Source organism: Fringilla coelebs (genome assembly GCF_963513975.1).
Source record: "Fringilla coelebs genome assembly, chromosome: 5".
Classification (NCBI taxonomy): Eukaryota; Metazoa; Chordata; class Aves; order Passeriformes; family Fringillidae; genus Fringilla; species Fringilla coelebs.
In genome coordinates this window covers 29,804,182-29,821,566 of record NC_140033.1, presented here as the reverse complement: position 1 = coordinate 29,821,566, position 17,385 = coordinate 29,804,182, and the positions used below count along the sequence as shown (strand labels likewise).

The window sequence follows — 17,385 nt, the reverse complement described above, 5'->3', positions numbered from 1 at the left end:
ATTAATTCTTATATCATAAAATGAAAGGTGTGCTTCTTACCTTCTTTCTGTCCTACAAGCTTTCTTAAAACCTTGAATTTAAGTGTATTGTTTGTCAACTTTGGCATGATTGAACCTATTGTGAATTAATTTATTAACATGTATTGTGTTATTCCAGCATGCCCAACTTGTAATGACTTCCATGGACTTGTGCAGAAAATTATGGAACTGCAAGACATTTTAGCAAAAACATCAGCTAAGGTAATGTTTACTAGGACTCTATTCATAGAAGAAATGAGGATTGCTAGTCTTTATTTGCTGTATTTTTAGATTATTTATGCTTCTATGGGGTTGTGCACATGGCTGTGTGCAGAACATCCCTGCATGGTATGTTTACATCTTTATATACCTCTGCCTTTAAATACCTTTATATTAAGGTTCGGAGAGTTTTCTTGTTTTAATATTTTTATAGAATCATGAATTTTAATAGTAAAGAGCATCCAAATCCCTGAGCAAGGAAAGGGCTCATAGATATCCAAACTCTACCTATAAGGCTAATAAATCAATAAACCTAGAATGAAATAGGTAGCTGTGTTTATTACAGCAAGACATACCAAGACTTTTCAAGACCAGAGCTGCCAAAGGCACATTCAGACAAAAAATATTCAAGACAAGGAACTAAGAATCCAAACCAGGACTTTTTTCTTTCTTTCTTTCCGTTAGAATATTATACCAAAAACATTCATGTCTGTTGGTGAAAATAGACTACTGTGATTTTAAATGTCAATTCTTTAGATATCTGCAGGAATGCTATTACCTAGCTGCTTTGATACACTAATGTTAAGAATGCCTTGGCTGAAGAGCAGAAAAAATTGCTAATGTTGGTTCTGAGCTTATTTGGCCCCTCTGTCTGTGAGTCCTTTATGTGGAGCAAGATTCTTCAGTTTGCCTGTACAAAGATGAGAAATGAGGAGCTGTACCCATCTTGACCTGCTCATTTTGTTTCATGATGTCCCTGGTGTCAGGATGATAAGGAAGATGAAATGCATTGTGTCTTACTTCTCAATTTCCGTCTCTGAATCGCTGGTGGTTTCATCATGTTGTATTTAACAATACAACATGATTAAATTGTTTCATTGTCTCTGATTGTGTTTTCCTAAATGTATTCTTTCATCTGTGTACTGGGGACAGTTTGAATTGTGTTTTTACTAATGTGGAAGGCACTTAAAAATTCAAAACATTTTTGTGAACTGTAAATACAGTTGTCTCAAGCTGAGCAGAGGATGAACAAGTTGGATCAGTGCTACTGTGAAAGAACCTGCACAATGAAAGGCACAACCTACAGAGAGTTTGAATCCTGGACGGATGGCTGTAAGAACTGCACTTGCATGGTATGGCTATGGTTTGAGTGGAGAGTCAGGAACTCCAGTGTTTCCTTTGAATAGTTTTACTGAGAACTTCCAGATGTGTGCTAGGTACTAACAACAAAGAACTTTAAAATCTGTTCTAAATCTAAGGAATAGTATCAATAAATATGTTTTCCCTATGTTTTCTGCACTACTAGCATGTGTAGCTCCTCTATTTGATGTCACCATATGCAGGTGCTAGGGAATATACTTAGATATCATGTTATTCCCTTGCACTGAGTTGCAAACAGTTTCTCTGGAATTCTAAATTCTTGCTTTTTGTCTCTATAAACACAGCCTTTTTCTTAGCAAATGATTTAATGGATCCCTTGTGCCCGATTTCCTTTGGTTGCCTTTGGTTACGTCTCAATAAGTAATAAAAAGTAAAATGTCAGGGTCATATGTGAGCTTTGTTATATTACAAATGAAAAAGATTTGGTGGGTGGAAGATTCCCAAAGGTATCACAACTGCAGATGCGATTGCAAGTATCCTTTCAGGTACCAAGCTAGGGCATCTGTATTGCTGTCCATTCATATAAAACTCTTTCATTCCATTTTAACTCATTAAATGCTTAATCCAAAGGCCATTAGAAGCCAGTGAAAAGGTTGTTGTCTGTATTGTACCTTAGATGGATTTGCTGCTATCTATAATTGGCTAAATGGGTCTCTTTAAGCTTAATATTTTTTACCTTTATATTTCTGGATGGATATTCATTTTGCTTTTAGTATTTTATGGCATCAAATCTGGCTGATAAATTCTTTGAATTTAGCATTAAATTCACTGCATATTTTTGTCTTGGATTTTTCTCACAGCTATAATATTGCTACTTTTTAGAAATATATTCTCTCTAGCATAAAATCAGAAGGCAGAATATTGTTCTGTGCAGTTGTCATTTCACAGAAATCTGTCAGTTTTTTGCTGATTGGCAGAATGTTGTGCCTCCAAATAGATTTGCCTCTAAAAAAATTGATCATTATCATCTCAAAGAGCACATCATTCATGTTAAAAGATTGTATGTGTGACATTCTGAAGGTATGGTTTCTGTTCTTGCAGTTATTAAAAGACCCACATTAAACTTTTTTTGGATGTTGTTAGAAAGTTCATTGTATTTAAAAATAGATTTTCAAGTTCCTGTGTTTGAGAACATCTCTGCTGCTGCTAAATAAAGCCGCCAGTTAAGCACCTTTTGTTCTCCTAGAACGGTACTGTGCAGTGCGAGGCTTTGATTTGCCCCCTCGCTGACTGTCCACTTAACTCTGCCCTGGCCTATGTGGATGGCAAGTGCTGCAAGGAATGTCAATGTAAGTTTCACTGTTGTGCCTCTTGCTAATGAATGCTTTGAAATCTTAAATAATATGAACTTTTCTGTAAATATGGCAGTGAAAGAACTGGTCATTAAATAGTTGGGTTGAGGAGTCAGGGAACTTGAGACTTCTCTGAAGCGTTCTGGGGAACTGGTAACCAGAAGGTTTTAATATTGCATGTGGGATATTTTGTTTCAGTTTAGTTATGTTGTTTTTATTTAGCACACACATTTATTTTCAATATTTAAAAAGGAAAAAAAGAATTGCTTACAAAGCTTTCTGCAGACTTCCATTATCTTTAGACCAAACTGCTAGAAATTCAAGAACAATTGCCTGGTGTTTGACCAGGGTCTCCAACACCTTTATCACATGAAGAGTCTACTACCAACCTTATCAAGCTTAGAAATGGAGGTTCAGATTTATGATTCTTTTTCCTTAGTTAAGAGAAAAGAAGAAACCAGCAAAACCCAGACACCTGAAAATGGTATTTCACAAAAAGTCATAAAAGAATTAAAGGAAAAATGGAAAAAGGTGATTTATTTTATCTTTTAGGATTGGATACATGATTTACTTTAGGTTTTATGGTATTCTGGTTTTGTTGTAAGTAGGGCCAGAGAAGGGGAATTTCAGGTTAATCACTATCAAGATGGACTATATATAGTATTTCAGATTGATTATGTATGTGTATTCCTTATGTGATGGCTAGTTATTTCAGACTCTGGTGGAATCCATTCTTAAAATTGAACATGAGATGCACGCACTTCTTTATTCTGTAAATGCTGAGATTTTTCTGTGTGGTTTCATCAGTGCTCTACTGCTGTATAAAACTTCTTACAGAGTGTAGAGAAATACATAACTGGTTAAAATGACATGTTTTAAGATAAAACTCAGGAAGACGTTTTGTACTCCATTGATCTAGCTCCCACAGGAGTTTATTAATATTTAATTGCGTTAGAAGTTACACAAACCATCCCTTTTTATGAAACCTTATTAACTTACTCAAGTAGATTAATTCTAATTAAGAGGAAATAAGAATTCAAATACTTTTTTTAACCAGCTACACAGAATTTCCATGCATATTAGATGACTCAGGGTAATTGGTAATTCAGGAATGTGATATGTGTGGGATTCAAGCCTCTAGTTGAGGCTATTTGAATCTCTGACCATGCTGGCAGAATTTGAAAACCTGATCCTCTGAAGTTTGTTTTTGTAATGTACTGCCTGTAAGTTGAGTTGGGAGTTCTCTATCCAGGTGTTAATGAGGAAGCACTCACATCATATGGCTTCCAAAGTTTTTATTGGGAGTCTTGACAAAAGTCAAGAAATGTGAATGAGCATATGGACGCTGACCTTGTCACAAAGCATTGATACTTCTTTGAATTAAGATGCAGTTCTTGTTTACTCTGATGTTTACTCTGAAATCTCCTGTTTGATATTCTTAATATTATCAAAGTGTCTTAGATTTGAGTCTTGCTAATTTCATGCCAGTACATAATTCAATTTATAGCTAGCATGAACACATACCACTTTCTTGACAAACTACCAGAAAAACAATTAGATCACAAAACATAAATAAAAATTGCTTTTTGAATTTTTTTTCATAATTTCATTTAGGTTATTTAAAGTGACTTTTGAAAAAAATCACACCATTTTTACGGTGGCTGAATTCCAGGAACCAAAGGACAGAGAATGTAAATTGGAGTCTCATTGACAGGGTAGTTAAATTCTAGTGAAAGAGTGGAATTTAGGGGCAATGGGGGCTGCATGACTGCCACTTATTCTCCAGGCCAGTTTGGTGAAAATGCTAAGTTGTCTCTGAGTTCATACACATATGCCAGCTGTATTCTGTCTTCGTGTCTTCGGGTCAGGGTCTGAGCTGATCGAGGTCAGTGTGGTTGTTGAACTTGGTTCTTGCTGCAGGGGTTCAAAGCTGAGTTGCTCCATTTGGACAGATTCTGAGAATAACTTAATTGTTTTCAGTGCTCAGAACAACAGCAAGAGATGTAGCTTCTGATTGGATAATATAGAGTGAACACAGATGGTTTATAATTGGGAAAACAGCTTAGGGGGTTACCCCCAGTTAGGGAATGTTGCTCATAGAGCCATATCCTTGGTTCTGGATAAGCAATCATAAGTGCTGAGAAAAAATGCCTGATAGGCTGTACTTTAGCTGGATTTAGTATTTGTTTCAAGACAGTACATGTGTGGATATGATGCTTCCTTCCTGGTATTTATGTTATCTCATACCAGATGATGGGCTGTTTCTGCCAGACTCTTGTTTGAGCAGAAGTGCCCAGGCAGTGACAGCTGTTGGAACCTTTGGCTGTGTCTCACTCCCCCAGGGCTAAGTGCTTCCCTCCACACTTCTTCCTTTCTTCTGCTGGTGTTAAAATAAAGCCACCAAAAATCAAAAGAGTGATGTTGGATTTAATGACAGCTGGCAGAGAAGAGTTAAGAGTACAGCACTTCTGGCTCTTTCAGGGACCAGCAAGCAGGCTTTCTGGGATTTTTTTTGTTTTGTTAGGTTTGTGGGTTTTTTTGGGTTTGTTTTTTTTTTTTTCACTCAGTGACAGAGGATGGAGTCATCCTGCATGGCTTTAGGCATGTAGAATTTGGGGATACAATCTGAAGTGGCTTCACTTATACTAGTAGATGAAATAGGGCAGGCACAGTCTTGTGGCACTGGTGGCTCACATGGCTGAAGTCTCTTCCCCTTTCCCACCCCCAGCAGATTATCTGCATCCAGATGGTTGGCTGGGAATGGCCTCTGATCAGGGCTGTGCCCCCAGCTTGTGCCTGGCACTGCTTCAGAGCATCTTGGCTGGTACAGTGTGACATGGTGCCATGATGTGTGCTAACACTCAGACTGCAGAGAGAGTTACAAGCTGTAACCAAGCATTTTCAAGCCTGCTGTCATTTGCTGTTTCATTTATCTGATGTGTTTCATTTACTAGTTGTGGACATCACCAGTTTGGCTCTCTTGATAACAAGCTGCAGAACTGGCACCTCCAGAAGGCACTTGGTGCTGAGAGGGGCTGGAAGGGATGGGATTAGTTGCCTTCTGGAAGTGGGCATCTCCTTCCTGGGCTTGTGTACAGGTGATTAGATCAGATACTGAACTTTTTGACACCTGAAGTTGAGACCAATCTTACATCAGTTACTGTGATGCATATCAGGTGTGTAAGATAGGAATGGGAAGTGCTGGATTTTTAAGCCTGATTCTGCCCTTAAACTGTTATGTTAAGAGACTTTCCCATGCTGCCAAATCCTAGGAATTAAATTTCAGCCCAGTCCAGCATTTACATTTTGGACAGTGAAGCTTTGTTTTGTCTTGTTCAATGACATTTTCAACACTTTGGAAATTTCAGCACAACTATCTATTCATGCTATTCTTAAATGTTTAGTTCAGGGAAGAACACCTAGTAAGGAATGGTTTAGATATTTTTTTAAAACCAGTATTGCTTTGGCTTTGGTTCTTTTTGTAAGCCAAAGGAAAAAGAAACACAAAACAAACAAAAAACCAAACCCTGACCTTCTCTCTTAACTCCATACCTTTGTTTCAGGCCATTCAGACAACTTGTACTGTTTTGTCTTGTGTGAAGGTCGATGCTGGTAGCATGGGGAATGGCAATGAATGCAAATTATCACCGTGTTTTCTATTTGCTGTAATGGGCTAAAAGAAACAGCAATCTTCCAGGGCAGATGAATGGGCCAGTGTGTTGGATGTATGTTTCAGCTGTAGACAATGTAAAACTCAGTCCAGCTACCATAGCACACATCTTAGTTCAATGGGAGCTTCCTGTGGAGAATTGTTTGGAGCTGGAAGGAAGAGACTACTTTTCTCTATGCTCAATGCAATTTTAAAGAATTCTGAGAAGGTGTGTGCAAAAGATCATTATTTTTTTTTTTCTCCTCTGCAGAGACAAAGGCATTGTGTGGTGATGGGCACCAATACAAATTGAGGAGAGATTAAGCTTCCCTACTGACCCTATAAATATTGCTTTAGACCGCAGGCTTGGCTTAAGAAGTGCAAGGACAAGTTCATTTATTTTAAGTGAATTGTGGAAGGACTGCCAATGTCTTAGCAGCTGAGAGAACTGGTGCTTGGTCAGCAGATCCTATTATGGTAATGCTTTCATTAGTCAGTGTATTAACAGCAAGGCATCACCTCCAAAAGCTATATGCATTCTTTTTAAAATGGAACTAGTGTATTTTAAACAAACTAGGTGATTTTTATTTTCATAAGACCAGAAGTGATATTTCTGCCACTATCTGGTGCAGTAATAATTCCCATCACCAAAGACTGATTTCCAGGAAGCAATTGCTATCTTCTCATCACTCTCTTCCTCTCAATGACACTGCAGATACTTTTTGACCTAACATCAAACTATTTAAATCCATCCCAGCAGATTCCAGTAGAGGTTGAAATCTGAGCCATTATGCTCAAATCTGCAGGCTGTGATTTTTCCATATACCGGTTTTACCTGTTTTTTTTGTTTTTTTTTTTTTTTTTTTCTGAGACAGGATATTTGATGGGTGCATTGTGGCCAAGTTCTCAGTCTATCACAAGTATTTTAAGCAACTGTGAGAAACATTAGGGTTGTACTGGATCAGGTCACAGTTCTGGTGCTAGCAGAGAGAGCTAGTGCCAGAGAGAGAGTGTGTAAAGGGGTTCTGTAAGTTGGAAAGGATTTTTAAACAAAATAATTAAAACACAAATATGGACATAGTAGCTCTTAATAACATGCATGGGTTTCTGATGCAGTGATCTGTCTTGCTGTCTTGCAGAAACTTTTAATTCTATGATTAAAATTAAAGGGATTTTCTCTCTTGCTCTTCATAATTTACCCATTTTCCCCCCCAAACTGTTCTGCAAACTTCAGCACTTGTAGCCTACTGACGCAGAGAGAAGGGGCTGTGAAAGCCCATCTGCTTCTTCTTTGCAGCAGTAATTGAGCATCAGCAAGAGTGCAAAATTTTTATCTAGAAACTTAAGGAATATGGGTTAAACTTACTCTGAAATTCATAATTAATCCAGGTAGTTTGAAGCATTGTGGACTTAAGCCCATGCTGTTTACCATGTTCCATCTTTTTACAAAATTGCCACTTTTTCCCCTGGGCTTTCATCCTCTAGCCTTAGGTGACTTCCATCAGAAGCCAAGTGGGGTGCCAGCCCCTGCCTTGTTCAGCCAAGTGCTGGAGAAGTTTCTGCATTCAATGTGGCACAGAGAAGAGGCTGCAGCTTGGAGAAATGATTAGTCACTGACAGAACAGGTCATCTTATCCTTGAAGTAAATCAGAAGAAGGGAAATGGAGGAGCATCTCCAGCAGGCTGGCTGGGACATGGCATGAGTCTGAGGGCTGTGGGCAGCCAGCAGGCTCGGGGTGGCAGAGCAGGCGTCAGTACTGCAGGAAGAAAAGGCAGTTTTTAGCAGTAAAACAATGATTTCTCATTTATCATAGTTCTTTTAAAAAGCCACACTTTAGAATATAAAGGAGAAGCAACGTTCTGGTTAATAAAAAACAAATAGTTGCTTTTTGATTTTAAATACTTATGTGTGGCTTTTTAAAGAACATAAGTGCATACAGAGCATGAATTCTGTTCTTCTGAAGTTTCTTTTTAATACGAAAATTCAGATAAATTAGCCTACTTCAGAATAGTATTAAGAGATATCTGTGTTGTTTTGTAGAGCTGTGATATTTACCATAACCTCCCGTAGTCAGCATGCAGAACTTCTGAATGTTATTTAGCAGAATAGTGTTCAGTCAGCCTCTACTTTCTGCATTTTCTGTGTTGAAATGATTCACATCAAGCTTGTTTTTCAGGCTTTTGAATTACATATAATGACAGTATCACACTGGAATGACAAATAAAAGGCATTTTTATTGTGCTTGTATTGTGCCACTTGTACAACTGAGATGAATTATACTGTACTTTACCAACTGTTTAAACCATTTTATTACTTCTTGTGACTTCAAAAGAAAGTCAGTATCCATATTCATTTAGAAAAAGGACAAAAATAATTTTTCTAATTAAATACTTTTGCAAGAGTAAAAAACATGTCCTTGAACTCTGATAGGTCAATAAGATCAGTGGAGATGTTTTAGACTTACAAAGCTGGACTAGAAAAGCATACTGGATGCACCTGTCATTTGTGAATCCAGCATAGCTCCTGCAATGTCAGTCTCACCAGAGGGCTGAGGTTGGAAGGGAGCTCCGGAGGTCTCCTGAGGTTGGAAGGGAGCTCTGGAGGTCTCCTGAGGTTGGAAGGGAGCTCTGGAGGTCTCCTGGTCCCACCCCTGCTCAAGCAGGGCTGTGTGGAGCAGGCTGCCCAGGACTGTTGAATATCTACAGAGATGGAGCCAGCTGCTGAATATCTACAGAGATGGAGACTCCACAACCTCCCAGGCAACCCATGCCAGGGCTCGGCCACCCTCACAGTAACAAAGTATTTTTTTCAGTCCAAATGGATTTTTAAGTGTTCTGATCTGTGCCTGTTCTGTTACTGGGCACCACTGAGAACAGCCTGTCTTTCTCTTCAGTCCTTTCCATCAGGAGTTTACACACTTTGGGAAGATCTCCTCAGAGACTTCACTTCTCTGGGATGTGTAGCATCTCAGGAAGTTGAGGCACTCTAGGAATGTCTTGGGACCTTTCCTGAAAGCCAGCTGAAGACAATGGAAGGAATCCCCTTGGCTTTGGTGGGCAGGGCCAGTCTAACTCTTGACCCAAGGTGCTCAGTCTCTGCTTTATTTTCCATTGTAAAGCTATAGAAATTTTCAAACTACTCGTACACCACAGCAATATTTGGTTTATCTCTGTTAAATAGCCAGTGACAGAATTGTTAGGGGTTTTTTGCTGCTGAGCATGTAGTCTCAAATGACCTTTGTTCTTTGTAAGCTGGGCAGTATTCCTCATCAGAAGGAAAATGGAGCAGGAAACCCATTCCTTGTATACCTTTTGTTCTCTGTAAGTAAAAATCTAGCTTACAGTATATTGAAATTTTTGACTTCTCAAAATGTTTTGCTCCTATTTTGTTTCCTTTCCTACTTCCCTGTGTCCTTTGAATTTCATCGTTCTTTGTTAGCAAAAGAGGACTGGGGGGAGTCAGTGCCTGTGCCTGTTCTAGACTTTTCATGCCTTGGAGTATGGCTTCCTCCTAGGTGAGTGGTCTTTTAGCTATTCTGGACCCCATGTGTTATGGAGCTCCACTAGAAGACTCTAGATCTGGAGGCAGTGTATCAGTATACAAGGAGAACGCCAGTTAATGGTAAAATCATCTAGTTTTAGTCTTACTGTGTGCCTGAGGAGTGAATACTAAAATAAAGTATGCTTAAGAAAATCCTTATTCATTAAAATACATTACACTGGATATGTAGCAATCTGCACTAAAGAAGAAATTGGAAACATAATATTGGTAACTTTATTGGTAGAGAATTAAAAATATTTTTTTACATTGAGAATTTTGCTGTAGGCCATGCTCTTCTCTCCTTGTAACCCATTTTGTTGAGGTTGTGTGGGAAAAGAGCTAATATTTTCCATTCCTTTTTCATTATATTCTTACCAGGGAGTTCATAAAATATAAAATACCTGCAGCATATTATTATTTTAGTTTATTTCCAGTGCAAATAAAACATTAACATATGCTAGATATGAATATATTTGCCTTCAGACAGCTGGGAGTGGACAGATTGGCAGTGTTCCAGCTTCTAATAAGTTAGTACCCTAACTTTAGTAATGCTGATTTCACCAGAATTTTCTTAGGTAGCTATGAAATAATAATTTAAGAAAAAAAAAAAAAAAGGTTCTATCTATAATTAAAAAAATAATCTAGGATATGTAAGCATTCACGTGCTGGTGTATTGCTTTACATATGTTTGTTCTCAGCTGTGATGTGCTTATGCCACTATGTGTGCATCATTGATCTAATTGATCTATGAGGTTCTTTTTGTTTGATTTGTTTTTTGGGGGATGGTTTTCTTTTTTTCTTTTTTTTTCTTTATTTCAGGGTTTTTGGTGGGGGGAGCTGTGTTGTTTTTTGGGGTTTTTTGGGGGTGTTTTTTGGTTTTTTTTTGGTTTTGTTTTTATTTGTTTGTTTTTTTGTTTGTTTGTTTTTTGTCCCAGAAGCGCATTGCCAAATCAGCAGCTTGTAGCTCTGTAGATCTTGGAAATACCTATAGTATCAGTAGCAAACATCTTCAATGGGTATGTGCTGAGGAAAAAAAAGAGAAAAGCTTTAGCTGAAAGCTCCAGAACTAAAGGTTTTGGACAAGGTCACAGAAGTGTGAGAAGGTGGAGGCAGAGTCCTGATGGAATAAAGGCTTTGCAAAACCAAATGGGACTCTTGGCTTGCACAGTTTTGCAAAGACCAGTCTGCACTTGACATACTCTTGTTCAGAACACGATTGCCACATTGACAAGGGTTGTTTGGGTGGAAAGCTGGCCTAGGGGAGACACTGGTAGGAGATATGGGAGTGTACAAGAAAGCATACATACAATTTTTTGACAGTGCCTATGTCTGTGAAATGAAAAAATGGAAGGTTGTCGAGGCTGAAACTCAATAAATAAATTATTGGAAGAAAACTCACCACAAAACTGTCAATAATGTGATATTCATTCCCATGGAAGGGATGGTAAAATATGAATGAAGTTGATTCAGTGAGAATAATATAAAATGATGTACACTGTTACCCTTTATTTGTCTTTTTGTGAAGATAATGATTTAAACCCACGGCTTTCAGTCTTTTGGACTGCAGAAGCTTGACATTTTTCCAGTGGAAACATGTGCAGAATTAAACCATCTACTGCTTGGTATACTTCTCTTAACTATTGCTTGCAGATATCTGAAGTGTGATGTATAGACCTCCAGGCTGTTATTGATCACTGTTTCTACATCTGTCAGCTCATAACATATATTCAGCTTCAAATAATGGTCACTTAGTCCCATGTGAGATGCAACTTTAAAATGAAAGTCTTGTCTGATATGGTATAACAGACCTTTATCCTGCTTTCCTCATCTGTTGCCTTCAAAAATGTCATTGCAGTCTTCTTTATTTGAAAAGTTTCTGCAGTTTGCTTTTGTCACTGTGCAAGTCACAGGACTGTGTCTGTAGTGTTTCTGTAACTCTGTTCTGCCTCTGTTCTGCCAATACAGAGAATTTTTACTGATTTTTGCCTTTTTGGGGTTTTTGATTTGTTACCAGTTTCCACTAAGAAGAAAGCCCTGTTCATTTGTTTTGGAGGGCGGTTGACCATCCTAAGCCTTTCTCTGCAGGGTAGCTGACTAGTTTATTTTCACCTTCTACTTGTTGAACTTATTTGTATAAGATTCTGATTGTAAGTGAAAATTCTGGTCTTCCCCTTCTTGCCTTAAGTTATTTTCAAGTATAATTTTGACTGTTTTCCTGATTTAATTTTAATTTGTGACATTTTGTCAAAATCACTTAACATTATTCTACATCTAGAATTTTTTTTCCTAATAGAAGAAAAAATTTGAAGATATTATTAGGTTTCTTTTTTTTTTCCCTGTTGTCCAACAAACTTTCCTTTTGTTTCTGATGTCTATCTATGTACTACATACATAGTAGTGTTAGAATTACAGTGACATTATTGTTTGATGTAATAAATTGGTTCAGAAAACACCTGGTTTCAGTTGTAAGATTCCATCCCCCCACCCCCCAATCCTGAAATCAAAGCAAGTAAATATGCTTGACTCCTCTGGAAAATAGGCACATAACCTGTTTTTTCTAGTAAGCGAGCATGCCAGGTACTTTGAAGGTAGGGAAGATGAACAGGCATGCTTCTCTCTATGTTGTTGTTATTTTGACAGAGACATGTAAATTCAGGTATTATTTCCTTAAGATGTCTCACTAAGTTATATTCACATTGACTAAAGTGCAGTATTTCTCTCTAGGCTAATTTTACAGGCTTGTAAAGGGGGAGTTAGTTTTGTAGATGTTTTCATCATGCTTTATCTAGAAACCTTGTAGATCCTCAAGGCATGTAAAGGAGGAATCAAATCTGAGTAGAGCATAGAAGAGATAACAGTTTTGGGTATGGTTGTGATGAATTTCTCAGACTGGCTTCTTAATAGTAGCAGCCTATGACTTTGGGATGCTTAAATGTTGTCCATTGTCTTCTGTGACTTTTTATGAACAGAGGTGGCAGTACAATGTGAGCCCCTAACCACACATTTTTCATTTTATTAATTTTGCAGTATTCTGTTGGTGAGTTGCTGTGAAGAAACGTGGGAATAAATGAATATATTTTCAAAGTGGAAAGTTAAAATAGACATATAAATTAATAAAGAAATCACATCCTTGGGGAATCGCTGGTCCTATCAGTGCTAGTCACTTCTTAAACCCACTCTTTTAAGAGGACAGGAGCAGGCAATTCCAAAATGCTGGAAGTCAAGCAGATGAGGCAGAGGGTCAGCTTGACTGAAAAGGGATCTTTTGAACGGAGCTAAGGAGAAAAGGCAGGTATATGCCCAGTGGAAGCAAGGTCAGGGGACATGGGAGGAATGCAGAGATGCTGCTTGCCACTGCAGGGGGAAAAGTGCTCAGGTGGAGATGAGTACAGCTCCATAAACATAAACAGAATTAACTGCACAGTGTGGGAATTCTGTCTGATGTCTAGAAAGGTCCTCCTAAGGACAACAGGAGTGTTTACAGATATGATTTTAAAAAAAAATTATCAGCCACTCTATAAAGCTTTCCTTCACTAATGTTCCCAAAGAAAAAAAGGAGTAGTTACATTAACAGCTGCTATGAACTCCAGCTTACTGTTTTTCCGTGATGAACCGGAGTATCGACAGATACATTTGGGAGAAATTAGCTGTGACATAGCAGAATCTGTGAACATCTGCTCCAGCTACTTTTAAATTTTTAATTATTCCGAATCCTGAACTGACTTTAGACAGGAAGTATTGTTTGGGAATGCACAAAGGATAATAGTCACTTTTAGGAGCCTTGAGAAACAGCATGTTAGATGTACATAGGTTTCTTTAAAAATGTCTAAAACTATTGTTAATACCTGATTTTTTTAATGTTAGATTTTGGTTAAATATTATTAGATAATGAGTGTTGGGATTGAGTATATAAAAAATTTAGAAAGCCAGTTTGCGTAACCAATTTTAATCAAGATTTCCAAAAATGTGTTTATGCTGCTGTGTTAAAAACCTTTTGCTGACCTAACGCTAAGGACTTAGCTTAAGAATGTTAAATGCAGTTATCTGGAGTGTTTGTGATTATGCCAACTAATCCTGTCATTCTGGCTGAAGGGAGGGATGGAAGGATTGGCAGATTCCTTATGTGGGAACAGAAGTGGATGGAAGAAGAGTTGGGAGCATGAAACCCTGTCAGTTGCTGTACAGAGCTAGATGCAGGTGCTTTGAAAGAAGTGAGATCTAACAACAGCAGTGGATGTGGTGCTCGACTCCTGGGAATGTCTGAGCACGTTAGACTGGCCTGCACCAAGAAGGCAAACGTGAGTATTGCTGTCACAGCCAACTTAACCAGGGGCTGCTGTTCGTAGGAGAAGTGAAAGAACTTGGATCTGAGAGGAAAATAAATACAGTGAGATGGATGCCAGGTCACAGGATGCTGTGCCTTCACTGGGGAGGTGTGTGCAGCAAAGTGGCAGTGCAGAATTTCTAGCTAAAACATCTCTGGAAACTGTTGTGGACCAAGGATATTCTGGTTGAGAATAAAAATATCTGTAGGGTCCCTGATAGTTGCTTAAATATGAGTGTAGTCTGTGAGTACTTAAAGAATATGGCAAGTTTTGGTCCAAATCCTCCTTGACTGTTGGAGGTTGCTCTAAATTTTTGGAGCAGAAGCTGTGAGGAACCTTTCACTTGGGAGCATGGAAACATCACTTCCGAGTTTTTTTCACCCTAATAAACGCCAGCTTTACTTTATATTGGTGGAGCTTGTAGTTTTGTAGTTTGCATAGAATCTTTTAAATGCTGTCAAGTGAAACTGTCAACATCTGGGAAAATGCTGCTGCTCAGAGGCATTTGCCTTTTACTGAGCACATTCCCATGATTTGTGTCCACAAAGCTGCAGAAAGCCACCATCTCAGTAGTCATGTGCAAAAGTATGTCTTTCAAAATTACACATAATTGGTGCACTCTTTCTTCATGGCAAATCTGGGCAAAATATCCTAATGAATGAAGTACATTATTTTATTTTCCCTCTGCCACCTGTTGGAAGTATCTGGGGAGCAGAGTTACACCTTGTAAGCGCAGCTGCAGGAGTAGGTGCATGTCTTCCCACCCATGTCATGTCCATGGATGATTTTAACTTATGGCAATGCAGAACACAAGCCTCTTTTTATGTAATAAATTAATGCTGATTGGTGATATCTGTTTAGCTCTCATAGATTTCAAAATAGTGACTAAAATAGCAGTTTTTCATTAATTTCATAAATTTTCAATACTGAATCTGAATCAGGTAATTCAGTTTCATCTTGCATGTGAAGACCTGTGACTTGAAGCATTCTGATGGATGTATGGGTGAATTTAAGCATGTCTTGAAGCATAGGGTGCTCTAGGGAGGTGTCTATTTTCTAAACTCTACTGTTTTTCTCTTAAAGTTGTCAGAAGAGTATCTTTTACAACTAGTGCAGCAGTCTAGCTGAGAAAAGGTGGGACAAAGTACAAATTTCCCTGTCAGCATTTGATAAAATATCTATTAGCACCTTCACTAAAAATAGCTATGTCACTGGTGTTGTGGATAGCTGACATAAGGAATGGATCAGATAATGTCAAATCCCATCTTTATGGGGATTAAGCAGGCCTGTAATATTTGCCTTGGAGTTCTTTTGGTCTGTCAGACTCTTGTGTTATTTATAAACCTTTAAGATAGTTGTAATACAGTTGTCATTTAATTAATATTAACCTCAATTGCTTTTCCTCTCTTGACACCCTCTAAGGCTTTTGTCTAAGGTGTTTGATTTTATGGTTTGACATTTTGCTGTGAAAGTTGTTTGGGTGTTGGATTACCAACCACAGTGAATATAGTGAATTTGTCATAAAATGGGTGGGCATTTTGTTCACTTTAGGCATGACCAAGTTTTTTAAATACTATGTATATAGTCCAAAACACTCCACTTTTCTTTAACAAGCAGAATATGGTCCATTGCACTAAAGCCAAAGTTTTGCATGTCATTCAGTAGAACTGTTTTGGCTGCTCTGTTTAACCGAGCTAAAGTTGCAGTGTGAATAGCAGTAATGCCCTTTTTAAGGGAAGCTGACATCAAACACATTGCCCAGATTGGATCTTTGCCTACCAAGAGATGCCTCCATTTGTGCAATTAGGGTCCATTGCCTTTGATTGGCTACAGCCTCTTTGCCAGCCTCCCCCCTCTGGCAGCCTACTTTTAAAGTTTTACTCATCTGTTAGGTCTATTTGCCTCAGCTGAACTGCTGTCAATAGAGCTTTTAGTCATGTTTTCACTGCTTTTTCAGAGCTCAGATTACCTGTTTAGTCTTTAAGGATGACTGAAGGAGCCTGCATTCCAGGATTGAAATTATGTCTATAGGAGACTTCTCAGCAACACTACAATAGGATAGATGAATTATGTAATTTCCTGGTAGCAGTTGATGGAAATATAGAAAACATGAGAGGTAGGGGAAGGAATTCAGGATTTCAGATTGACTCCTTGCCACTGTGACTAAACAGCCTATTAGTGTTGGAGGTGTCTCACACTGTAGATACTCTCTAGTGATTCTAAGACTGATATAGAACAATGACTTTTTGTTTTAAATGTAATAGAAACATTTAGCTTTTCCAGCTAATAACATGTAAGACACAAATAGTAATTGGTTCTTTATCATGATAAAATTTCAAATACATTTTTCTTTTTTCAGCTGAGGAAGCAGAAGCAGATATATGCAGCTTTTCAGCAGTGATTGACTGGAAAAATTTGCAATATATTTTTCAGCTTGAAATTTGGAATAATTTTGAATTGTTGAGGGAGATGGCATGAAATGAAGTAAGTCTGCAGCCTCTATGACTGCAGCAACAGAGGAGTTTGTGCTTTTCAGAAAATGAGCAAAGAAATAATGCCCAAATCCCAAAGATAAATGAGAAAGGGGTGAGAGCCATGCCTAGTAATGATGTGGCTGTCAAGAGAAAGAAATTCAGGGAAGGTGGTGATTATCTCTGTACTTCTAAGGATAGAGCCACACTGTGGTTTTGCGCTATGTAAGCTTGCAAAGTAGGATTAATGGGATTTACACAATGCCTAGGCCTTCATCTCTGAACAGTAGAAAATGTAATCAAAGAGATTCCAAGGAGGAGGTAGGAAAACAAAGTGAACGAGACAGGTTTGGGAGTTTTTCTGTGTGAGATAATTTTGGGTGTCTTTCCTCCCTACCAACCACCATAAGTGAACAAAGAATGAAGCAACGTAGACTTGCTTAATGACTGGTTTTTAGGTTGTCCAGTCATAATTACTGACAAATTTCACAAAACTGCAAGTCCTATCTGCTACTCATTGGGTAGTTATGAATACAAGAAATTAAAGTGGTTTGAGGAGTTGACCGACGTGCTAAACTTTCTGCTTTCCCCTGGTGATGTCTGAATCCAGACTAGCTGAAATACCATAGGGAAATGTATGTGTGTTCCTCAGGGGATGCCATGCACAATCTAGACAGTGAAGGTGATAAATGCAGAAATGAGAAAATGT

At 38.2% G+C, this 17,385-nt stretch overlaps 1 protein-coding gene across 1 annotated transcript in view; it reads left to right on the top strand.

Moving 5' to 3' along the window:
• Nucleotides 1-17,385, top strand: part of NELL2 (neural EGFL like 2) — a 134,833-nt gene that overhangs the window by 32,318 nt on the left and 85,130 nt on the right. Inside the window, exons 7-9 of the mRNA XM_084205854.1 lie at nt 158-240; nt 1,242-1,370; nt 2,585-2,687. Coding sequence (XP_084061980.1) covers nt 158-240; nt 1,242-1,370; nt 2,585-2,687 — 315 coding nt within the window. The remainder of the gene's footprint in view (nt 1-157; nt 241-1,241; nt 1,371-2,584; nt 2,688-17,385) is intronic.